Here is a 26,517-nt window from a genome sequence, read left to right as displayed (position 1 = left end):
ACCACAGGCTGCTGCTTTATGCTTCTCATTTCTCTGCCATAAAACCCAAACGTACAGCAAGATGAAAAAGACAAAAACAATAAAGTCGCTCGTCTATAGTTTGAACCACCTACTGCTCAGCGCTTCCATGTCTGCTCGTTTCATGACTGTGAATATTTGGGTTGTGGCCAATTTGTAGTTTGCCAGTGTTGCTTCTCTGTGAAAATGTATGAGAGAAAGTTTAATATAAAGTGCATATAACTTTTGTTTGCGCTCAACATGTTTTATTCAATTGAAAGAATGACTCATCGTGTTCATTCTACATAAGGATATTTAATAATATGTCTCCCTCTTGTGACTATTTTCAACAAATGCTATGTTGTCATCATGATGTGTGCTGGAAATGCCCACAGATGTCTAATTATTGTCAAGAAATCTTCTCCACTTCATGGACAATTGCAGGTATAACACTCCCGCCAAATCCGCTCACAGCTATTTTTGGAGTCAAAGTGCCAACACTCCCTGCGATGGTTTTGCTTTTGACACCCTTATTGCATGAAGACTATTTTTTACTAAAATGGAAGTCTAATCTACCTCCCAGTTGAAGAAAGGTTGTCTATTCGTGGTCAATCTACGAAGTTTGATAAAATGTCCAATCCTCTTGTTGTTTTAATTAAGGGAACTCAGTTTATATTTGGACCAGTGTGCGGACAATTTGTTTTGTTCCACTGTTTTGTGCACTAAGGCCAGTATATATAAATATTCGTTAGTATGTATATGTGTGTGTGATGGATATGTGTGTGTGTGTGTGTGTGTGTGTGTGTGTGTGTGTGTGTGTGTGTGTGTGTGTGTGTGTGTGTGTGTGTGTGTGTGTGTGTGTGTGTGTGTGTGTGTGTGTGTGTGTGTGTGTGTGTGTGTGTGTGTGTGTGTATATGTATGCCTGTATAGCCATATATTTATGTTTCTTTTTGCTAAACGCAATATTTCCATGTTTTAATTTGATATATTCTGGAACCTATTATGGAGAGTTTTTTGAGGGGGAAGGGGGGGTTGTTTTACTTTAACGGGATCTCTGCTTTCCTTTGTATTATATATCATTTTTTTTACTTTGCATTCTGCATAAAGTCAATGGAAAAAGGTCTGAATAAATAAATAAAATTAAAGAAAACGAGAGGGAAACAAATAAATAAAAACAAGTTAATGGAACCTATTACCATTACTAAATAATAATATACATTAGATATAGAAAAAGCTGTAAAACTGTGAATATATTTTGCACACATTTTCCAACAACAAGCTTTTAATGAAATAGAAGAGATGTTTGATTAAAAATGTGCTGTTTATTATCATTCATATGTATAATAAGGATTCATGTATTTTTCTTTAGCTATATATGTTATTTTAATAGCATAAAGTTGACTTTTTAATGCCTTTATTCTGTGAAGGTTTTTGGTAAACTCCCAGAGAAACCAACTTCTGTGATTCACGTTTTCCACAAAGTACGTCATCGTCCCCGCTCCAATGGACTGAATGGAATGCGGAAGCGACTTGGATTGGCGTGCCCGTGAGCCAATCATAACGCAGGACATGTTGCCACCGGGTTCCGCCTTCGTCTTGTCTCGTTGTAGGAAGTAAAAGTAAAAGTATCAAACATGAGTTTCTACCACGGCCAGGTACCTTTTATTTTAATATTTTTACGATCATTTACTGCTGTTTTGTCACTGTTCGCCACGTTAAAGTCACGCTAGCTGTGAATAAACGTTTGTAAACGTAAACGTTTTGTTTTGAGGATTAAAACGTCGTTATCTTTGAGCTGATTTGTCGCCATTTGTTGAGAAATCCATACGCTTTGTTTGTCGTGTTACTGATAAAGTCAACATGACGAATACTACAGTTTTATGTTTATTATTTACTGTTAGGGTGCATTGTTGAGCCAGTTGTATTTGTTTGTTTCATGAAGACATACAAGCAGTTCACAAAGGATAGAGACGTAATGGCTTTTTTTTTCTTTTGACTTCGTCGGAAATTCCTTATTATTGTCATTTGTTTGTGTGTTTTTTATGATAAAAAATTGAAAAGTAAATTAATATCTCCCTTAGATGAATGTATAAACAAACTTAATTCAAATTCCATCATAGTAAAGTTTAAGGTAATGTAACATTGACTTTGTACTTAAGCACTGTAAATCCAAAATAAGAAAAGGACAGAGAATGTAATATGATGGGGAAACTTAAAATAAATAAAAGAGATATTCAAACATATTCTTTACTCTTAATTTGATTGTATATAATTCAATTAAAAAAAAGGTATTTTCTTTAATGATTCTCAAGAGAAAACATTGCATGTTTCATAAAGTTTGTTATTAAAAAAAAAATCAGTCACACAAAAAACTATGTTAATATGCCATGAAATAATATAAAGCACTAGAATATAAAATCATATATATATATATATATATAATACTCACTGAAAGAAAAAAAGAGGAGAAAAAATGTCTTCAAACAAATACCTTTAATAAGTTATAAGTAGAGTTGAACTATATAACTATATTTTTATTATTTTGACCTCATACTATCGCTACGTGTGCCCCCCAGACCCAGGTCTGCCCTCGCACAAGTTCTCCTTGTTTATCGCTTTTCCAGGCTGTGGTTTATTCTTAATTTTAAAACGTGTCTTCTGTTTAGGGATATCCGGGAAGACATGCACCTCCAGGTGCTCCTCACATGGGTGGTGGGGGTCCTTACCAGCCTCCTCCATCGGCTCCATACGGAGGACCAGCAGGTCATCCAGGGGCACACTATGGAGGTTACGGAGCACAGCCACATGGTGGGCAGTACGGAGCCCCACCCGGGGGACACTACGGGGGTTACGGCGCACAGCCACATGGAGCACCGTATGGTCATCACGCTCCTGCTGGTATGTTACAAAACACGGTCATTCCTGTTTCACTTTCTCATTGTCCGTCTGCGCTTTTCCTCCATTACTCACTGATGCGGTGATGGATGGAACATGACTCTCGCTCGTGTAGTGACAGAGCTCGGTTTGTGCCCCTCAGCAGGAGAACACAGCGGGAGTAATGATTGCTGTAATAGTGAGTGTGGGCTACACAAAGTCAGAGATGAATGAAGTATATTAGTGCGTGATTGCGTCATTTTCGGTGGCGGCAAAGCAACTTAATGACAGTGAAAACATGTGGTTCATCAGTGTCTTGCCTCAAGTGTCATTCGTCCCTTTCAAATCACATTTTGGCTTCTCTTTCGTGGGCTTTTGTCCATCATTTTACTTCAAAAGTGGTCGTCTCAGACATAACATGATAATTCATATATATAATTAAAAAATATCTATCTATCTACATATGTATGTTTGGATTCATTTATTATTTATATCCTCCACCAACTCTAGTCAATGACTAGACTAATTTAATTAGATTAAAACGACAAACATTATTTAAGGGGCCAAAATAAAGGAATGAAAAAATATAAAATCAAGTTGAATATGCCAATGTTATTATTTTATTTTATTCAACCTTTAAAAAAAAAGATTTAATTTATATTATATAGTTATGTTATATTTATTGTATTATGAATATTATATTTATATTAACTTTGGGTCAAAATGACTTACAAAACTAACACAAATCCTTTAACAAAAATCCTATAGTCATATTTTGAGACTAGTAATGATTAATTGAAATAAATCTGAAATTAAACTGTCACCAGTGAAACAACATAATAAAACCAAATAGCATGCTATAAAGTGTTAATAATTTATCTACTGTATTTGAATGAACTCTATCTGTTGTATGTTTTTTAATTAAGGTCTAATTAAGGTTTTTTTTCCATAAATGACAAGTAACAATTTCCTCAGATCATGTTTGTCCATAAAAATTGTATTGTTGAAAATGCATAAATATTTTAAGCTGATCACCAGTAAGGAATGTAACCAAAAGTTTACTCCTCGTTGTACTGGTTCAAATGATTTATGGATGTTTATAACAGGAGAAAAAAGGGGAATTAACATCCTTGCATTTAAATCCCTTACAGTTGTAGCTATAGCCTCTTCTCAAGTCAAGACTTCTGTGGTGGTGTTGATAAAAAATCCTTTTTGAGCTTTTTCTTTTTTTTTTCTTTGGAGTTAAAAGGCCCCATTGGAATTGCGATCTCTTATTGAATAAGCCTTACAGAGAATGTTCCACACAAACCAATCTATCACATCCTTCTCGTATATGTCAGCAATGTTATTGGATTTTATTTGACTGTATAAATAATATACGATGATGGTCTATTTTTCACTTCAATTCCTTCAAGTTTCCTCGACCCCAGCCAACGTACTTAGCCACTGACTCTTCATTTCTCTGTGATCCAGTTTATGCATTATAGACTTGACAGACTTGTCTCAAAGTTGAAGCACGCTTTTTCATCTCTTGATAAATGAATGATCACGAGGGAAGTCATTTTCCATGAAACTTCAGGCTTCTTTCTTCCGTCATATTACATATTGAAAATATTTTCTTTAGGTCTCAGAAGCTGCGAGACAGGATTAATAGCTGAGCTCTGATGGGATTTCACCTCATTTCCATGTTGCGTTCTCTAGTGTTTTATTTTGCAAATATCTGTGCAAAAGACCGGGAAATACAGAAAATACGTAGAGTTGTCACTGGATTTTAAATCATCTGAAATCTTATGATAAGTTGTAAGGAATCCTTATGGATAAAAAGAAATGTTCTGATACCTATGATCACATTTTCACTCTTTATCATCCATGATTTCAGATGTTAGTGATATTTTTGACTTTCCAAAAACCGAAATGGATTTCGTTTCTGAAAGGAAAGATGACTAATCTTGCTAACCATTTTTTTTAATATTTGGACATATATTGAAAAAACTACAAATAATCTCGATAAAGACATTTTATTCTCTTAAAAAAGCTACGAAAAATACAGAAAGAAAGTAAAGTGATGTTAATTCAATATATTTATCGGTTTGAAAAAAGCTGTTTGTTTCTTGTTGACTTGACCAATACATTTGGATTAAACTTGACAGGCTTTTTTTATCTGTGAGAATAAGTGTGCGATTCATGATACAATATTGCTTTTCCAAGTTTTTAACTGGACAAGAAGTCCAACATTGAGTTTTATTTTATTTGAAAATTTTGTTTGCAACTTCCAGGTAAGAAAGCTTAGTTTAATTTTAATTTTTAAATACATCAGAAAGAAACCAAAAGCGAAAGTCACTTCTTTGAAAAGGATTAAGTACCAGCGAACCTCTTCAAAGTCCACCTGAATCCCCCTGCTCTTTAATCACTTGGCAGGAAACATGCCCCCTGGTGTGAACCCCGAGGCGTATCAGTGGTTCCAAGCTGTCGACACGGACCGGAGCGGCTTCATCAACCAGAAGGAGCTGAAACAAGCGCTTGTCAACCTCAACTGGTCCTCCTTCCAAGACGAGACGTGCCTCATGATGATCAGTGAGTGCAGTGTTGATGTGGATAAATGCTCCGGCGTTTGTAGTCAGAAGGCTCAAGGCTGCACGAAGGCGGAATCCTTGAGTGGATAACAAGAACTCGCGTTGCATCTTAAGCGATAATTGATGATGAGAAATGTGTGACTCTGCTCGTGGATCTCAGTGCAAACAACTGATTGTGTTTGTTGACTTCAACCATCGGTGTCTTAATTAATGAACATTGTTTTCCCGCTAGACATGTTTGACAAGACCAGGACGGGACGCATCGACATGTTTGGCTTCTCGGCCCTGTGGGAATTCTTGCAGAGGTGGAGGACTTTGTTTCAGCAGTCCGACAGAGACCGATCAGGATCGATCAGCGGCGCCGAACTGCACCAAGGTTGGTTGGAACACCAGTCAGTCTGAACATGCTGCACTCTTGAACTGGGTCAGTCTTGTCTTTAAGACACAGCTCTTGTCTTGTCCCTGCTCAACTCATCTTTACCTTGCATTTATTATTATTATTATTATTATATTTAACCTCCTGAGGGCCCAGGGCTGTAGTAGACACTATTTACCATTGCTTTATATGTGTAACCTCTGATAAAATCCCCAGTTTAATAACATAATAAAACCAAGTGTTAATAATTTATCTATTTGAATGAACTCTATCTGTTGTTCGTTTTTTTTATTAAGGTCTTTATCCACAAATGACACGCGAGTAACAATCTCTTCAGATCATGTTTGTCCATAAAAATTGTATTGTTGAAAGTGCCTAAATATTTTAAGCTGATCCCCAGTAAGGAATGTAACCAAAAGTTTACTCTTCGTTGTACTGGTTCAAATGTGAATATAAAAGGATCAAATGATTTATGGATGTTTATAACAGGAGAAAAAAGGGGAATTAACATCCTTGCATTTAAATTCCTTACAGTTGTAGCTAAAGCCTCTTCTCAAGTCAAGACTTCTGTAGTGGTGTTGATAAAAAATCCTTTTTGAGTTTTTACTTTTTATTTTCCTTTGGAGTTAAAAGGCCCCATTGATCTCTTATTGAATAATAATCTGCTCTTTCTTTCAAATTATAACACTTTTGAGTGCGATAATAATCCATACAACAGAATCTCACACCCCTCTCTGTCTCTCTCATACCCTTTTCAATAACTGGATCTCAACCCCATGTCACCCACTCAGGCAGAATGTATCGTCCAATTGTCTTCAGTACCTCCTAGATATTCATGTGACTGTTAAAGATGAGCAAAAGAAGATAACGGTTGTGAATTATTTCCACTTCATATGGCCTTCAGGCTTCACTCATTAATGCACCAATGAACCTCTAGAATCTGTCCAAACTTTATTTTTTCCCCCCCTTCGTCCTCCTTTCAGTTCTGGCACAGATGGGCTACAATCTCAGTCCCCAGTTCTCCGAGGCGTTGGTGCGACGCTTCAGTGTTCCCGGGGCACGACCCGGGATCCAACTGGACCGCTTCATCCAGGTGTGCACCCAACTCCAGAGCATGACCCAGGCCTTCAGAGAGAAGGACACCTCCATGTCTGGCAACGTTCGTCTCAACTATGAGGACTTCCTTTGCGGCGCCGTCTATAGGCTGATGTGAGGCTGCACCAGTCTGGATACTAAAATCGTCATTCCAGTGTGTGCCATAGTACCTGTATCAATAGTTTAGTATTACAGGCCAGTCTCTGCTTAAAGATTAATGTTTGGTAAATTAAAGTTGATTCGTGACAGTATTACAAGAATTGCATTCAGTACCTTTTGTTTAGAAAAAGTAGAATCCAAAGGAAATTGTATTTTTATAATTCTCTAGAATAGGCTTTCATTGAAAGAGTATGATTGAAAATAAACATCTGTATTTGGGGAAAAAAAATCGCACAAGATTAACCTCATGAGGGGAGGAGAAGTGTAGTTATTTTGTGTGGGCAGTTGACTGATGCGACGCTGGTGTGTATGCCTTAATACATAAATGATGTTGCATTCGTTATTTTCAGTTTTTGTGTCAATTGTGAGGTGAAGTTACTGCACAGGAAGTTGACCCTTCAACACTAGAAATGTAAGGTGAGCTTCCAGCATCAGCAGCTGAAGCTGGTGATGGACTGATGAGGATTCAGGAAGCAGTATCCTTATTTTGAGGGCCCAAGAGTTGGCCCTCTGCTCTATAATCAGTTAATTTGAACAGCTCTTAAATTAAACTGAAAAGCCTTTTTTATGTAACCACGCCCACTCTGTGGTTGGTCAAGAATCAAGGTTTGTCACACAGCGTCATCGATCCAGGAAGTCTCCACCTCCAAGGGACTCGTTTTATAAAGAAAGCAGAGCGTCATGTGGACTCTGCTCTTGTAACCTCTCGTTTGCTGAGATTTCAGACGGCGGGGGGGAAACTTTATAAAGTAATAAGTTCAAAACATGGTCATGATGAGAGACTTACTGCACCTTGGAGAGGAAGACGTTAACATTTAAAACATGTGAGTGAGTCAGGAGAGTTGGGTTTTCATATTAGTTGCACTTTGACCCTAAATATAAGAATAAAAATAGTGGAGCGACCAAAGTCATAAAACAAAAACCTTACACTCATTTAGAGAGTAATGTGTAACGAAGTTGATGGTTTCAACATGATCTTTAACCTAATGACGGCCACATAAATACAGACCAAAGGGCAGCATGTTGCCCTTGTCTGGCTCCTAGAGTAGAGTGTTCCATCTAATGGCCTTAAAGCAGGATCGGTGTCGTCAAAACTCATCAGTCAACTCATAACTGAGTCAACTGTAACTTTGGAAAGGTCAGTGTGTGTTGTGTAACCAAAGTCTGGCAACAACTGATAGTTTCTGGGGATTGCTGTGCTGGTTGCCAACCATTGGATGGACCTCAACCCCCTTTGAGCAATACACAGACAGCAGTTCAGAAAAGTGACTCTTTATTAAAACCTTGTATGTAAAATCTGTATTTTGAGAATGGGACAAAAAATCTGGGCTACAGATTGAATCATTATTAACTACAGCCTTTTCAGATTAAAAGCTCTTACAGCAGTTTTAATTTAACCATATCTCTGACAGCACTGAACCAATGGAAGCTCACAGAAATGCAGAAGATACATTAAGACAAATCGGTCTGCCTCGGTAAAACAAGTGTAAAGCAAACCTTAAAAATGTAGCTTCATCATCAGCTAAAGTAAACAATAAACAATAAAGCACTGCAGCATTTCTCCACACAAAGAAGAGCTGGTCAACACTTTGTTCCACTCCAATTTCTCTGGATGCTTTTAAAGGAAACTTTTCTTCCTTCTCCAGCGTCGCTGTCATAAATCATAGACGGCCTTGCAAAGAAAAAAAAACTTGCCAATTCACCACCGTGAAACTACAGCAGCATAGATTATATTTTGTTTCTTGCAGAACTGCTCGTCATGGTTTCTCGCTCTCACTTTTCCATCGTGGAATAACAAAAGCAAATCTTCCAAATCAGCCGGTGGCTCGCAAATCGTGAACCAGTGAACTATAGCCACTCGATAGATTCACTGAGAGGAGAGATTTTCCAGCCGATGTTTGAGTTTACTTTTTCTATCTGTAAACCCTTGAGCTATTACACTAACAATGCTCTTCACTATGATATTTGACTGGAAGACCGGGTGGAGATTCTGTGAATGTCATGCGACCACCAAACTACTTTACTGCAGTGGGTCAGAGAGAAGGGTTGCCAGAAAGATAAAACAATAAACTGCCTCAACAAGAACCTTTATCTCATTTGTAACAAATATACATTCGTTTTGATCAAACTAAAGGGACACTGCTTGCCCAACTTTAAATAGAACAAGATGAACATGTCCCAGATCATGGTTTCTTTAAAAGGATAGTTTCTAAATGTCATTACAATCAGAGCAAAATGTGTTTCTAAGGTCCTAGTGAGAGTAAGATTAAAAATAATCAATAGTACTACTAGTACTTATAATTCTACTATGATTATTAATGATAATAATATAATGATTACAAACATTCTTGTGTTTCAATTTCACATTTTAACCCCATTTACTTGGCTTTGAAAACAAAATCAACACGCTTCAATTATAAATCACAAAATAATTTATTTAAAAAATGCAAATGAAATGTACTTCTAAAAGGAGAGAGCGCTGTGAAGTCAGTTTTTCTAAGATGGGTTATTCACACAGGAAGGATCCCCCCATCCCATCCCTTTACCTCCATCACCCCCTCTCTTGTTGTTCTATTTTCTCAGAATAGATCTCGGAAAGAACTTTCAGTATTTTTGCACTTTGAGCTCAGGAGTAACCCAACAGATGTTTGATACATTGATGATGGATTTTTACAAACATACATTTGTGTGGAGATCCAGGTAAGTCTGTCCGTTGCATGTACGTTCTCTTTTTTTCCTCAAAATATACACGCTCCACTTGGCTGAGACAGATAAATAAAAAAAATAAGTTTTCCAAAATGTACACACATGTTAAATAAATAGAATAAATATGTCACTTGCGGTAATTATCTATTCCTGCAATGCCACTGGTGTCCATTTGGTGGTGGTAGAGTCACTGTTTTGTCGAGGGGCGAACTAGAGGAAGACGGTTTTGATGACGTCAAAGGACACGGAAGTCAAGTAAACTCAGGCGTGCAACTGTTTGAAGGTTAGTTGCACATTCAACTTTTACTTAACCATCGATCACGAAATCATTTTTTTTATAAGATCAACTAGTATTTGACATTCCTATGACTTCATGCTGCGCCGTGGGAAGCAATCGATCACCTAAAACTGTTTCGCCACTTTAAGCTAATGTTGCTGTTTAAACTTACCATCATATTGTATTTTATACCAACAAAGACATCTCATACTGTGTGACAGAGAATTTCCCCATTACCTTCTTAAATTAAGTCATTTTTAAATCAACGTCTGTGTTGTTTACTAGCATAAAATGTTTTAGATTGAAATGGTCAACTGTTCAGATGAAATGTTTTGCTTATTTATTTTTGTTTTAATCTGCCGAACAGTTGCTTAGGTATTATAGAGAAGCAAACACATTGTCACTATTTTTTAACTAAAAATAAACAGGATTCAATAGTTTTATCTTCATTTCATTCAATAGAAAAATGTTTCTGGCCATGACTCAACAATGGAAATCTTATTTCCTAAATTACTTTAATTTTGTACAGTTCAACAAAGCGGAACTTGATGTGGGTATTATGAGAAAAAATTAAAATAAATAATGTAATATCCAACCTGTTATCTACTGTTTAAACCAGCAGCTATGTTACCCATTGTGTCCCATTGATAGTTAAAATAATGTTAGGATCTATGTATGGTTTTCTCACTGTTCTGACTTGTGTTTGTATTTGTGTACACAATAGGTCATACAAATGTCAATGTTAAATAATTGGATTGAAAAAAGGCTTTAATTGGAAGACCCGCTGAAAAAGGACAACGTCAACATCCAGAAGGTATGTGATGTTTACACACAAGCCTTTTTTTATCAGTTTTTTTTTGTTAATTGCCAGGTAAGGAACAGCTTATATTTAATTTTTGCGACATGCTTTAGTCTAACTGGATAAAATGAAGCTGCAAACTAGCAAATGCAACCACCTGATATACCAAGATTCGCCACATAAATCACCTGTAGGAGCTGGATTGTCTCTATCATCAAGTCAGCAAAGAGTAATGACCTGTAATGAATTGTGACAAAAACATAAAACATTCCATATCTGATTTTAATTGACGTTCACAGCGTTTTCCTCAAAAGCTCTACTTTTTATTTGAACCCAATATTAGAATAACTTTCTACTGATAAAAAAATACATAAACTACATGAAGTGATATTATTACTCTTTAATCATAACCTTATTAGATGTATTACTATTATAATAAACACACACATAGTTTATTTGTTCAATAGATTCTTTATTTTGTAAACATTTGTTCTTCTTTAAATTTAATTGGCACTGTGGCTGATTTTACATGATTGAACTCGTGACACTCGTCCAGGTAAAGCTGTTGCAGAGAAAGTGTATTTTTAAGTAAGTAAGTAAAGGTTATTTGTAAAGTACCTTTCTAGACCAGGGTCACAAAGAGCTTTAACATTCACAAACAATACACAGTTAAAATGTATACTTTAAAAGATCAAGACACATAAGACAGACACAGGAGTTTTATTTCATCTTGCGTTCAACGGGTGAAAACACAGACCATTCTCGACTAGTCTCAGAGCATAACGTACACTTTTGCCGACAGTCTCTTTGGTGTGTAAGCGAGGCATTTTTTCGAGGGACGGGCCAGACTACCGTAAATTCCGGACTACAAGCCGCTACTTTTTTCCTACACTTTAAACACTGCGGTTTATACTACGGTGCGGCTTATTCATTTTTTTTTGTGATGACCGAGATTAAAATATGGGCCATCGTGGTGTTTTAGATTTATGAAACGGAAAAGCCTGTCTGTTAGGGCACGCACAACTTTGTGTCAGCAGCTCCCTCCCGACTACAAGGAGAAACTTACTTCATTCCGCACATTCACTCAAACAAAGATAGCGGAGAATTCCATCGGGCCAGATGAAATCATAAATATGGATGAAGTACCTCTGACGTTTGACCCGCCTCTCACTCGGACTGTAAATAAAAAAGGTGACTCCTCCGTCACACTGAAAACAAGCGGCCACGAGAGAACACATTTTACCTATGTACTGAGCTGCGCAGCATCGGGAATTAAGCTTCCACCGATGGTGATTTTTAAGCGGCTGACAATGCCAAAGGAAAAATTCCCAAAGGAAATCGTGGTGAAAGTCAATGAGAAAGGTTGGATGACAGAGAGCCTAATGAAGGATTGGCTCAGAGAGTGCTACTCAAAGCGACCGGGGGGCTTTTTTCGCAGAAAAAAACCATTGCTCGTTATGGACAGCATGAGGGCGCATATAACAGATTCAGTGAAAGCTGCAATCAAGTGCACAAACTCAACTCCAGCTGTGATTCCTGGGGGTACCACTAAGTATCTACAGCCACTGGACATCAGCGTGAACCGGGCATTTAAAGTGGCACTGCGCGAAGAGTGGGAGACTTGGATGACAAGCGGTGAGAAATCTTTTACCAAAACAGGACACATGCGAAGAGCATCTTTAACTCAAGTCTGCCAGTGGATCCTAAATGCGTGGAGCCGTGTCAAAACATCAACCATCACCAACGGGTTCCGAAAGGCTGGGCTGCTGCGCGATGAAGAAGACGGCGTGCACTCATCCGACATCGAAAACGAGGAGACTGTAACGAGTGATGAGATCCTGAGGCTGTTCAATTCGGACACTGAGTTAGAGGACTTTGATGGCTTTAGTGCGCAGGAGGAAAATGAAGGCGATGAGTGACTTTTTCTGGTAGGATGCGGTATGTGGTATATGTTATTACGGTACTTATAAGAAGTTAAGTTATTAAGTTATGAAGCATGTTTTAGGTACCGTATGTAATATATTTGTTTATGTTACTAAGAAGATTAAATAAAAAAAGTTTTTAAAAAATCTTCACTGTAATATCTTTCTGTGTAAATATCTGAACAATGCTTAAGAAGAATAACACAGTGCTTTATTTATTTAAGTGTAAGAAATGGACGTGAATTACCGGTAGTTAATTTTTTTGGCTGTTTAAACCTGCGGCTTAAAATCCAGTGCAGCATGTATAATTACAAAATGGATTTTCTATCTAAAATTTGAGCATGCGGCTTTTAATTGGGTGCGCTCTGTAGTCCGGAATTTACGGTACATCAGACCACACAGGACTGCCCGACGGCATCAGACTCCCGACAGTCGGCGCGGTGTGTCAAGGTCTTAAGGCTGGATCAGATCAGTGATGAAAGGAGGAGTCTGACCATGAATAGATCTGAAAGTAAGAACCAGAATTTTAAAATTGATCCTGAAATAAACTGGCAGCCAGTGAAGAGTTTTAAGGATGGGAGAAATGTCAGTTCTTCTACCAGAGCAGGTCAGATTTCTCGCTGAAGAGTTTGTATTAACTTCAGCCTAGACTTCTTGTTGTTGTTTAGACACGAAAATAAACTGTTACAATAGTCTAAACGAGAAAACACAAACACATGGATTAAATGATTATATTTGTAGTCTTCTTGTATAACATTGAATATTGTTTCGTGGGAAGAGGGGGGCGTAATATAGCAGCCTGCCATGGTTTTATCAATGTTTTGGAAACACTGGGTGGCCTCCAACACTTAGTAGCTGTTTAAAATTATATAGATTCCAACTCCCATAAATCAAACATTTTAGTTATAAAACCTCCAAATCAGACCATGGCAAAGTAACTCAGTCCTTTGGTTTTATTTATGTGTAACATTGTTGATCTTTTTTCATTCATGACTAGATTAACTCTCAATATGATGATTGGGTTTTTGTCATTTTCATGAGGAATTCTTTTCTCACAAAAACATTTAAATCATTTCGTTTTCTCCGGGTCAAGGTGACCCACAGGCCCAAAAACAGATGTGTTTGTGGTATCCCTTGTGTTGTCTATGGGTCAAGGTGACCCGGTTCCCCCGAGAATCTTTTTGTTTGTGGTGGTGTTAAGCTTATATAAAATATTTGGAAAGAAAATGTTTTTTTTTGTTTTATTATGAGATTATTTTAAATCGTATGAAATACAACTAAATATTTATTTCCATATTTTGATTGATTGTATTAGATTTTTTAATGACACCTTTTTTTTAATTCAATTTAGGCCTTTCACTCATTTAATTTTTGCCCTTCACAATAGTATAAGTTTTAATTGTGGCCTCCGAGGAATTTAACCAACCAGGGCTTTAAATATAGCAAAAAAACAAAAACGCTCTGAAAGATGTTTTATTATTTTCTTGTTTGCGCATTACCAAACTCTCTTTCTGTTTCTAGGCGCCCAGCTTCTGAAACCATGTTGCCTATACTTTGGGTCGCAGTCCGCACTTACACTCCCTACGTGACGTTCCCCGTGGCCCTCGTCGTCGGGGCAGTCGGCTACCATTTGGAGTGGTTCATCAGAGGAACGCCTGAGGCCAAACCGGAGGAGAAAAGCATTCTGGAAATGAGGGAGGACAGGAAGCTGCAGGAACAAGCTGGAGTGGACAGCACGCAGGTGCTCAGTCTGAAAGACAAACTGGAGTTTACTCCCAAAGCAGTTCTGAACAGAAACCGCACTGAAAAGAGCTAATGGACCTCAATGCTGCCAAGTGTCTTGATTCTTTTAAATCATATGATCTCACATGATCGTTCCGCACGTGTAACAGTCAAACACAGTTAGAAAACAAACATTGTCCTGCATTCATCGTGGGATGCTAGAATCTTGGTTTGAACTTTCCATGTCCGTCCCCACGAGCCACAGCTGACAAAGTTGAAGAGGAAAACACCTTCCTTTTGTTCTCGCTTTCATGGTATGTGACACAATAAGCCAACGGAGTGTGTGGTCTCTCAGGAAGTTTAAGCTGCTTAAAAGCCTTTGTGTGGCGAAAAAAAAACTTTCATTTTAGAAAGTTACTCAACTTGGTCTGTTTTAGTTTAAGGTGTCGTCTAAAGGTGTGAAATAAAACATGGATGTTACTTGATCAATAATATTCCATACATTAAAAAAATAATAAAGCGTTAGTTTCAATGTTACTTCACGATGCAACACTGAGTGAAATCTTCAAACCTAAAATAAATGAAAGAGATGTTCAGATGAGAATTCAATAAACAAAGCAGTCCTTAAGGACAAGTTATGGATAAGATCTGCTGAAGGAGAAAGGAGCTAACTGTGTAGAAGTTTCTATTTGTAGCTAGCTTAGCAAAAACATAACAAATGTTGTTGATGTGTTTACATACCCAACATGCCCAGCAGAAAATAAACGTTTTAATGTTTCAATTTCTTTTTACATTTTAATCCAGCATTATAACAAAAATATTATGTTTCATTAGAACAGCTGTTCAAAAGAAAGGAAAACACTGCTTCATCAGACCATAACTACTTCAAAATTATTTTTGTCTATTGGTTAATTTACTTGATTTCTATCCAGTAAAAGTTGTATATATTTTGTTTGTGCTGTCTGATGCAGAGAAATTATATTATTTATGGTGTTTTTGTCAACATAGCATTGGTTTTATTTGTAAACCACTTTTAGTCTCGTCTCGTCATCTTCATCTTCGCCTACTTTTCCTCACTTTACAACACCCTCTTGTTGAAAATTTGTCATCACAGTTTTTGTTTTACAATCAGGGTGGGATCAGAAGACTATAATGGCCGTACACGGTGTTTTCAGTGTATGGAAAACATTTAATGGTTCGAGGGCGCAGAAGAAATTAAGTTGTTAAAAGTAAAAAAAATAATTTGCTGAGATGAGACACTGTTAAGCTAAATCCTTGAACAGGTCTTAGAAACGACACTTCCCAGAATCCACAAGCAGGAGATGTTGCAGATTTGCTACTTTTTGACCTCGTCCCATTCATTCCTTACGGGAAAAATGTATCGCAGTTTTTATATATTTTATAATTTATTTTCTGGTGAGAAAGATAATAGCAGTGAGAGTCCGATCGGGCCGCACATTTTGATGTATTTTTCGTTTGCATGGACTCAACGGTGCAGGGCGAAAAGAGTGCCCAAAACGGATCGAGGATGAATAATAATAGGCTCGAGCAGCATTGGTCTGGCGAGCGGTGTATAACCCTAATTTACTGACCCGACCAATCGACTAACAAAAATAAAATAAAATTGAGTCATAGAATGGAGTTGTCCTTGTAAGTAAATAATTTTTATTTATATAGTGCTTTTCCAGACCAGGGTCACAAAGCACTTAAACAATTCCAGTTTCAGAAAATCAAGGAAAAGCCTGAAGAAATAAAAACGTCTTAAGATGTTTCTTGAAGGAGTCAGTAGATCCATCAGAGAGAGAGGAAGATCGTTCCAAAGCTTAGGAGCAACGGCCTGAAAGTATTTCTCTCCTCTGGTCCTGAACCGTGTTCAGGAACCATCAGTAGATTCTGATCCACAGACCTCAGAGCCCGAGCTGGGGTGTAAGGCTGGATCAGATCAACATGACGTAAGGAGGAGCCTGACCATGAATAGCTCTGAAAGTAAGAACCAGAATTTTAAAGTTGATCCTGAAAGAAACTGGAAGCCAGTGAAGAGTTTTAAGGATCGGAGAAATGTGAGTTCTTCTACTAGAGCTGGTCAGAATTGCCGCTTGTCTCTTGAGTTCTGACTTGTGTCCTTTGGAATGGTGATTGAGAGTAGAACTTGATAGGCACCATCAAGAAAAGTTGAGACAACTTTATCCTGCAAATCCTATTCTCTTAACCCATCAGTAACACAATGTCTTTCTACTTTGTAAAGACAAGTTATGCTAGTCCACAAGACACACAGTGTAATGCATATGCATCAAACTTAATCCCTCTGGGCCCAATCCAGCTCACCAAGTCATTTTATATGACCCGCCGGATTGTTGCTTTAAAATCCAACTAGATTAATTTTCATATTGATAATTTGTCCTAAAATAACGGACAGAGATTATGGATGACAACAATTGGAGTAAAACTAGTACTCCTAATTTGACAACTAAGACTGTGAAAGATTTTGGCCCCTTGTGTGTTTTAGTTTGACTCCGTTGGTCGAAGAGGACGAGGATTTCTGTGAAATCTGTTAGTACAGTTCGTTCCATTGCACAGTAATTAGGGTGGAAGTTTGCCATCGGCAGGTTATCTCTATGACTAAAGCAAGTTGGTGGAAATTTCCGTCTGACTCACAATCCTCTCATTGAGTTTGTGTAGTTTGGGTGTGTGTGTGTTTGTGTGTTTGTGCCCACCCGGGGGAATAGTCCAGAAACAAGTCCACCATCAAACAATGATGACTGGCCAGCCGTGTGGGAACTGAACACAGAGGAAGAGCGATTGTTTCAATTGGACGTTGAGGAGGAGGAGTAGGGTAAAAGGGATGCTGTTTCTTATAAGGATACAACATCCTGAGTGTACAGGCTGGACACTGTAACCCTGCCTTGAGGGAACAATAGAGCTGTGTACGAACTAGAAGGGCGACAACTCATCATTTTTTCAGAAGGATTATCTGAGAAACCACCTTTCAGGTTCCAGGGTTTCTACATCAAATGATGCCCATTACAGATAGGCAAGACTGTTTTGGGGGATTTTATTTCTGATAATCACCACAGACAAAAATGAAAGCCGCTTATCTGTTGATAATGAGAATCTCCAGCCAAAACTAAATTTAACTCGCGTCAGGAACTGGATTCGACCGTTTCCTGCTCCAGTATTGTTTCCACCCGCATGTCGGCTGGCGACGATTGTCCTCTCTGACAATGGGGTGTCGTGGGTTTGTTGCATGATTATTGTCCGTGACCCTGGTTTTTCTGGCTGCCGCTTCAAAGCGAAGCGACGGAGACGGGAACTACGGCCAGTTTAGTCAATAAAGAGTCCAATTCTCATTGTTGCCACCGGTTTATAAATCATCGTAATGAAAACATCAGAGCTTCTCCTTGTTTTCAAAAAAGTTAAAATTCTAAAGAAGTTAAAGTACAAGTAATGTCCAACTCCTACTCTCCTGACTTTCTTACATGTTTCAAATGTTGAAGTCTTCCTCTCCAAGATAAGGTCAGGTAAGGTAAGGTAAAACTTTATTGATCCCTCAGGAGGTCTCCTTCGGGAAATTGTTTTTTTCCAATAGCCACAGAAAATACAGCAATTCCTTCATAAAAAATAAATCAAAATAAAATAAGAACAAAAACAAAGAGAAATAAAGAGAAAGAACAAGATGATACAATCTAAGTCTAAAGATAAAGAACAAAGATCAAAGAAAAATAACAAAGACAAAGGATACAAAGACTAACATAGAACAGAACATTCAGATACTCTCACTCCACTCCTGCCCCCGAATTCAGAATTGTACAATTTAATAGCCCGAGGAATTGAGTCCTTGAGTCTATTTGTTTTGCACCTGGGAAGGAGCATTCGTGCACTCATTCTGCTTCTCTGCTTACTGATGACAGTGTTGAGAGGATGACTGTCATCATCCATGATGGACAGTAGTTTGTCCAGTGATCTCCTCTCAGCAACTGTCACCATGGAGTCCAGCTTCATTCCAGTGAGTCCAGCTGAGTCCAGATGCAGTAAGTTCCTCATCATGACCATGTTTAGAACTTATTACTTTATAAAGTTCTCCCCCGTCTGAAATCTCGGCGAACAAGTGGTAAGAGGGCATAGTCCATCATGACTTAATCATGGTCTTCACTCCTCCTCCACCCAGCTGTAATAACGCCCCCCTTGTTTGTACAACAAGTCACTTGGAGGTTGAGACTTCCGGGATTGATGATGCTATGTGACAAACCTCGATTAGATAAGATGGACTTTATTAATCCCTCCCCGGAGATCTCCTTCGGATGTTTTAACCAATCACAGCAGGGTGGGTGAGAGTGTGAACAGAGTAAACCAGATTTAATCTCCAGAAAAACAGTTTTCAGTGGGCGGGGCTTAAGCACATTTTCTAATGTAAATATTTTTCAAGTAAGAGTTTTGTAAAAACACACTCATACTGATGAGTACAATAGAGGTCCAACATCTATTTAAGAGACTCCTTAATCAACACATTAGTTGCCCTTAAGTAAGAAAACCTTAATTAAGTATATAATTGCACGTATCTAATTCTAAGTGAAATTTTTTTTTTAATATACTTATTTATGACGTAAATAGTTTCAAACGGTTCTCTGTTGATCAGTATAAGGTTCATCTTTCATACATAATTTTCTCTGTTCTGCTTCATTTTCCAGTTTAAAGGACTTCCTGGCAGCTATTCTGTTGTATTATTCAGTCGGATGGACAAGGTTTGAGGCAGAAAGGAAATGCATCAGCAGTGACCACGTCAGGAAATACTCAGTTGAATCCACTTTGTAATAATGGAGAGGGTCACCCGTGCCCTCAAGGGTTGTTTTTTCTCTTTCTTTCTGAGTACTTTTACAACAACTTTCCTCTCTCTATCATGAAGAAACCTCTGGTTTCTCTCCAGATAAACCAGGAGTCAGGTGACTTCCCTATTGACTGGTGATGAAGATACATGTTTGTTGATTTATAACTGTCGGCACGAGAAGTGCTGTTCGCCCTATGACAATCTGTTTCATGACCCCTGGACTTGTGAAAACACACACCCAAACATGGCGCAAAAAATGTACCCGCCGACCTCCACCAACAGTTTGTTATCATGGAGGGTGGAGATGGAATCTTTGGAAGGTTGACAGCAGTTAAAAACCAAGAAGAAAGTGTTATGAATTACCTGAAGTGAGCTTTGATGACAACAGTGTGTAATTCAGGAACAGTTCAGTGCAAAATATTTCAAAATTCGTTTTTGAGATTACAATCAGGACAAGACGCTGTATTGAAATCCATACATATATTTATTAATATATTTTTATATAACAAGCTGAAATACTTGCTGAATTCCCGGCTAAGTCAATTACATAAGTTGGTTTTTTAAGGGTTTGAAGAAAACGAAATGAAAAAGGATTTAAAATATTTTAAAACAAATGAAACTTAAAGAAGCAGAAATTCTGGAAATCTCCCTTCAAATTTTATATATGTATCATATTCTTCATTCTATCAAATTTTGACATATTTGAATTTTCACAAGGGTCTTCTTCCCGCTTTCCTTTTACCTGATCGAGTTGCTCTACCTCTTAAGAGAGGTCAGACATCTATATGCTGATTTTCAAAAAGTTTTGTCGAGCAGTTTGAGTCTATACATTAATACGTTACAGGTTGTTGATTTAAGTATCTTTTAAATAGAACTTGGACCTATATTGTACTCATCATTATGTGTTGTACAAAACTCTCTTTTCATTTAAATATTTACATTAGAAAATGTAGTTAAGCCCCGCCCACTGAAAACACTTTGTTTTTCTGGAGATTAAATCTCATTTACCATAACCACACCCACTCTGCTGTGATTGGTCAAGTATCAAGGTTTGTCACTGCACGTCATCAATCCTGGAAATATCCACCTCCACGGGACTTGTTGTATTAACAAAGCAGGGCCAGATTACAGCTAGCTGGAACATTTGAAACATTTGAGTGATTCAGGAGAATTGGATTTTCACATTAGTTGACCTTTAAGATCTGGCCAACACACGGCTACTATTTGATATATTGTATCTATACAATAATTTCATTATCAATTTAAATGTGTTACATGTTTCTCCTGAACCATCTGCTATTTTTCATTAATTAAGAAATTGTAGATTTTGTTAGCACATTTCAAATGAGCAATTGGACGCGCTGCATAGCATACTGGTACCTTAAGAAGGTTTAAGAAACATCTTGTATTGCCCGTTCAAGTTGTAAAAGGTTTCACAGATAATTTAATTATTCATATTTAAATTAATCCGGCCTCACACAAAACAGGATTTTTATTTGTGTGGTCCGCCTTTAATGGCACAGAAATCTGTTGTGCCGTCTTTAGACTCTGATTGTCATGGCAACCGTTTATTACACACTACAGCAGGGGACGCATGGTTAGAGTTAATCTCAGTGAAGGCCAGCATCGTTGTTCAGGTAGTCTGGAGCAGAATACAATATATTAACATACACACAGTTAAGACCTTGAAGAAGTCATCCAGGGACAGCATAAGATCTGTGCTTATTTCAAGAACATGAACATTTTTTTTAATAATATAGTATTTTGTGTAATTATTTTGTACCTTTACCACAACAAGGATAGTATGAATATTATAAAGAATATTGATAGCAGTGGTTGAGGGCAGAAATAAAAATATTTGTATTTTGTGATGAAATAATATGAATTTCATTTAAAGCACTCCCATAATAAGGTTGTGATTTCAAAAAATATATATATATATTATTCCACATTTCTTCACAGCGACACTACTGCTTACATTTCTTACTAAAAATTATTAGTTGTGTAACATTGTGTAGTTATTTAATAAGCTTATGGGCAGATTAATGGACAGCCAAACAGATCAGTATTAATGAATCTTCATGAGACGGTGTTCAACATCTTCTCTAAAATCAATTACTTTTAGCAGTTATTCTTTTGAAATGAAGGCATTTTAACACTTAGGGCGTGACCTTCTGAGCTTTAAAAAAAAAATAATAAGAAGAAGTAATGATAAAGTTTCCAGAAGCTTCATCATTAGCTCAACAGAAGATAAGATAGTCCAATCCAGCAGCTCTTTGCTTCACACTGTTTTGCTTTTTTGAAAGATGCAAAAAACGTTCAGTATATGTTTGACTTGGAGAATATTTAAGTTCCAAAACACATCAGAGACAACGTTTGGACACATTCATGTCAACAACCTTTATTTTGGGACCCTCAGCATTGACAAATGCTGTTACAGTACACTTAAACAGTTAAACAAGTTTGTTTTGTACCAATATTTTCAGTGAAGCAGTTTAAGTACATCTGACACAACAACAGGTTTGATACATTTTTTTGAAAAAAAAAAAGATATATATATTTGGTCAAATAAAAATGACAACCTCTGTCATTCCTGTCGCTGGGTACTCCGGTTTCCTCCCACAGTACAAAAAACATACATAGTGACTGAGTACTAAATTGTCTATAAGTGTTATTGTGTGTGTGAATAGTTGTTTGTCTCTCCGTGCCCTGTGGCAGGCTGGAGACCTCTTCAGGGTGTCCCCTGCCTCTCACCCTTAGCAGCTGGAATAGCCTCTTCCACGACCATGATAAGTAAATAACAACAAGTATGTGAATAAATGAAATGTGTAGATTCTGACGTATGTTTTATTAGAATAAATAGACAATAATACATTTACAGCTTTGGCCCATCAGTCTGGATTGTACCAGCTAGCATGGAGTTTTCCAGGCAACTGCTACAATGAAATATGTTCAGTAAATAGCTGTACCTATTGGTTACAAGAAAGAAAGAAAACTGTAGTTTGATCATAACTCACAACGAGAATTAAGTTACTGCAAGTTAAATTGTTTTCTCTGCATCATCAACTGTATCTTTAGCAGCTTGTTTTGAGATCAAATGCTAAACATTCTTGCAATGTCTGGTCTGTTTTTAAATCGTCTTGCTCCATGTGCAATTGAATTTTGGATTGAAGATCAAGTTGAAACTAATAAATAACAATCAATGTTCCAGCAATTAAGTTTTTGACTAGTTTTATTCATTGGTTTTTAATTAACCATTTGCAAATTCATCACTTCATCAAGCGCTAGAATGAACTAATTCTCACCATGTTTGGTATCTCCTTTAAAAAAACAACAGCTTTTTGAGTATATACACATATCAAGTGGCGACAAATCCCTGAGCGACATTCCATAGTGTGAAAGACATTGTGAACATGGACCCATGCATGACTGCATCTGCACAGCCATTATCCTCGCGAGAGCCAGAAGCAAAACATTCCATATTGTGCACAAAGCGGCCAAGAGCCTCGGGGCGACAAAATAGGCTGAAAATGTGAATCAAGTGTTGATCCTGAACCACAAATGATCTCTGAAAGAAAATAAAGTGTGATGTCGAACACTTCAAAAGTCTTCAGAGAATAGGGCTGCGCTGGTCTTGTGACTCTTCATCTCTCCTCCAGGCTCACTTCTGCTCAGAACGGTATGTTCAACAGTGAATAGCACCATTTATTCATGGAGCCCTCCATGTATTGGCAATATCAGGGGCAAATTCAACACTTGGGAGTATTAACAGGAATTTGAAGAGGACAGATGTCTGGGGTTTGAGCATTTATCTTGGATTCTGGTCACAGGTAGATCAGGTTTCACGGGACTCTTCCTGTTTGTACAGAAGGACTTGAATAAACCAGAGGAAGAGCATAATCGTCTTCACCCTTTTCAGTGAGATTCGCCAGGGTTCTTGGTCAATGTGGTACAGGTTTGTGTACAGCCTTACCCCACAGGTAGTTATTCACATGGAAGTAAGGTCCCAATGTACGGTCCCTAGGACACTATCCAGGTTTATCTGTGTAAACTACCTGCTCTTCTTTCCCATTTGTCTTACGTTGGCCCTTCTGACCAGTACTCGATCACCCACCTCCCAAGTGTGAGGCAATTATATGTCTGTCATACCTTGGTTTTGTTCTTGTGAACCGTCTTTGTCAGCCTTGTCCCTCGCTATCTCGTAGCTTTCTTTCACAGTGTTCATAAATAACCCATACAAAAAGAAAATCCAGTTCACACGTAATTTTTGATTTGTCTTTTACATCCCGGCTTTGCCTTCGACCCGACATTTGGATTTCGGTGTTTTTCAGGTTGAACTCTTTGAGAGTAGGTCAACCTCATTGTGCGCATGCAGTTGTTGTAACTAGGAAGTAGGTCACTAGGTGTCTCAAAAGGCCTTCCCATGTGTTGTGCATTTGAGTAGCCAGAAGCCTCCTCCGATAATGGAAGCTCCTGGATTTTCACCTTTGTCTCTCGTTTTTGAACACTTGTGGAAGGATAGTCCTGTTCACGGAAACGCTTCCGAAGTCGGTGAGTGACGGCGAGTTGTACGAGGTGGAAGAGCTCAATGATGTTCAGTAACAAGGAAATCACGGCGATTCCCTGACTGTAGAAAGTGAAGATGGTCTTCTCTGTGGGACGGGAGACGAAGCAGTCTACGGTGTGAGGGCACGGGAACCCATTGCACTCGAACTTGGGTGAAATGAAGAATCCATCATAGAGGAACCATAATCCCACAATGAAGCCCACCTCCAAGATCACTTTTATCAGTATGCTAAATGCATACGCACAAAGCAGCTTTCCTTTGAGTTTCGGAGGTTCTTTTGGCCTCCTGGGGTTGACCTTGGCGGCATTATTGTCCCCAGTTGGCTTATTTTCCACCAGGTTGATCTTCTCTGCCGACCACTGAATGACCACTATCTTCTTGCCGCCCAACTCCGGCTCTGTGTTTTCCTTCCTGGTCCTGATCGCCACATAGCCGAAATAGAAAATGGTGGGCGTCGAGACGAAGATGATCTGGAGGACGAAGTAGCGGAAGTGGGAGATGGGGAAGGCACGGTCGTAGCAGACGGAAGTGCAGCCGGGTTGCAGCGTGTTGCAAACGAAGTCGGATTGCTCGTCGTCCCAGGCTGGTCCTGCTGCTGTGCCCAGGGCCAGCATGCGGAAGAGGAAGAGGACGGTGAGCCAGATGCGGCCGACGCCTGTGGAATACTCCTGGCCCTCCTCAAGTAGGTGCTCCAGAAAAGACCAGTCAGCTCTTGACATCCTCTGCTGTTGGTAGAAGTAGAGACACTTAAATAGTGCATTTTCACTTTAACCAGTACTACGTCTGATTAAGCTTCATGAAGCATTGTAAGTAAGTAAGTAAGTAATTTTTATTTGTATAGGGCTTTTCCAGACCAGGGTCACAAAGCGCTTAAACAATCAAAACAATACTCAATTAAGTATATAGTTTAAAGGGCAACAGGAGTTCCAGAAAATCAAGGAAAAGCCTGAACAAATAAAAACGTCTTAAGATGTTTCTTATAGGAGTCAGTAGACTCCATCAAGCGCAAAGAGAGAGGAAGATCGTTCCAAAGCTTAGGAGCAACAGCCTGGAAGGATTTCTCTCCTCTGGTCCTGAACCGTGTGTGTGGAACCATCAGTAGATTCTGATCCACAGACCTCAGAGCCCGAGCTGGGGTGTAAGGCTGGATCAGATCACTGATGTAAGGAGGAGCCTGACCGTGAATAGCTCTGAAAGTAAGAACCAGAATTTTAAAGTTGATCCTGAAAGAAACTCGCTGCAGAGTTTTGAATCAACTGCAGGCGAGACAGCTCCTTCTTGTTAAGACTGAAGAATAGTCCAGGCGAGAAGAAACAAACGCATGGATTACAAGCTCCAGATCATCATTTTCCTTGGTTTAGAGATTCTTCTCAGTTGAAGGAAACAGTTTCTGGTCAGTTTTCTGCAGTGTTGGACAAGAGACATGTCTTTATCAAATACAACACCCAGGTTTCTCAGGCTCAGTTTGACAGACTGACTTAAGTCACCCAATTACTGACTCAATCCTATTTGTAAGACCTCAGTAGGTGGCGCCCTTGGTTTGGTCAATTATAGAATCAGAAACTGCCATCTATTGGGCTCTGGAAAAAAAAGGGTGATGCTTCATGAAGCTTCATTGGCCCATCATATATACTGTACATATAATTGACCTTCAACACTAGAAAGAAAGACGCGCTTATTACAAGAGCAGTGAATACAAATGATCTGCGTATTTTTCCTCCAACGTAGTAAGCATGGCCCCTCCATGGGCAGGCCATATATCTGGCACATAATTGCTTCTTCCATGAGCTCACACTGTTGTTGGGGTACGTTCCAACCCTTTGTTCAATAGAACAACAAGGCCTTTATAGGCTGAATGGAACACTTCCACAAAAAAAAACCTTGGAAAAAAAACCTCTGAAAAACCACGGAGGTGATGTTTAATATGCAGGAAGGCAAGTGTCACCAGAAATCTGAATAAACTGCTCTAAGGGTACATGTGAAGGACACACAACATGTGCGCACACACACACACACTTTAAATAAACATCCTGTGTGTGAAGTTGAACTCTGTGCAGTGACAGTGTTTTTTTGTTTATTTTGCGTCTCATAGGGGACTGGGAACTCTCATCGTGACGTCATTGGACAGAAGAGTCATTTCAGTCAATTGTCCCAACTTCTGTTGTCAAATGACGAACAAAGTAGGCAAAAATAAATAAATATAATCTTGTGAAGGCACAATTTATCAGCAATAAACAAATGACATGGTCCTTAAACCTCTTAGTGAAAATAGTCGGTAAATTAGTGATTGGCTGATGAAGCTTTATAAAGCAATGTCTTACCTTTTAGCAATCAATAGGTGACGTCCTAGTTTCAAACTAGATTTTAATAGAATGGATGTTCAAACAAATCGATAGATCACGGAGTGACATATAGTGTATCTAAGGATATTGTTTTATGAGGCTTCATCAGCCCATTGTGTGATGCTTTACGAATCAATAACCAAGAGAAAAGTTTTTTTTTTCTATTTATATGTAGTCATTTTTTGGGGTCATGGAGACACGCGATCTTTTCAAAATCATCTTCCAATTATAAAATAGTTTTGGTGAATTGAATCTGTGGTCGGCAGTCCTGACAAGCCAAAAATAA

General features: G+C 38.3%; 3 protein-coding genes across 3 annotated transcripts; 2 read left to right on the top strand and 1 right to left on the bottom strand.

Annotated features, from left to right (window-relative positions):
* Window positions 1-1,556: 1,556 nt before the first annotated feature.
* On the top strand, window positions 1,557-7,417 carry pef1 (penta-EF-hand domain containing 1). Its single transcript, XM_087787566.1, has 5 exons — window positions 1,557-1,652; window positions 2,664-2,895; window positions 5,290-5,445; window positions 5,677-5,820; window positions 6,804-7,417. Exons 1-5 carry the CDS (start codon window positions 1,632-1,634, stop codon window positions 7,031-7,033), a joined length of 783 nt encoding a protein of 260 aa, XP_087643692.1. The 5' UTR covers window positions 1,557-1,631; the 3' UTR covers window positions 7,034-7,417.
* A 2,597-nt stretch (window positions 7,418-10,014) lies between these two features.
* Window positions 10,015-15,281, top strand: smim12 (small integral membrane protein 12). Its single transcript, XM_087785942.1, has 3 exons — window positions 10,015-10,063; window positions 10,782-10,871; window positions 14,300-15,281. Exon 3 carries the CDS (start codon window positions 14,319-14,321, stop codon window positions 14,592-14,594), a length of 276 nt encoding a protein of 91 aa, XP_087642068.1. The 5' UTR covers window positions 10,015-10,063; window positions 10,782-10,871; window positions 14,300-14,318; the 3' UTR covers window positions 14,595-15,281.
* A 6,460-nt stretch (window positions 15,282-21,741) lies between these two features.
* On the bottom strand, window positions 21,742-24,629 carry gja4 (gap junction protein alpha 4). The gene has a single exon (XM_087787551.1). The coding sequence runs from the start codon at window positions 24,606-24,608 to the stop codon at window positions 23,577-23,579; it is 1,032 nt and encodes a 343-aa protein (XP_087643677.1). The 5' UTR covers window positions 24,609-24,629; the 3' UTR covers window positions 21,742-23,576.
* Between the last annotated feature and the right edge of the window lie 1,888 nt (window positions 24,630-26,517).

The sequence above is a fragment of the Callionymus lyra genome, chromosome 3, assembly GCF_982586985.1.
Source record: "Callionymus lyra chromosome 3, fCalLyr1.hap1.1, whole genome shotgun sequence".
Classification (NCBI taxonomy): Eukaryota; Metazoa; Chordata; class Actinopteri; order Syngnathiformes; family Callionymidae; genus Callionymus; species Callionymus lyra.
Note: the sequence above shows the minus strand (reverse complement) of the source record. Positions and strands in the feature narration are given on the sequence as shown.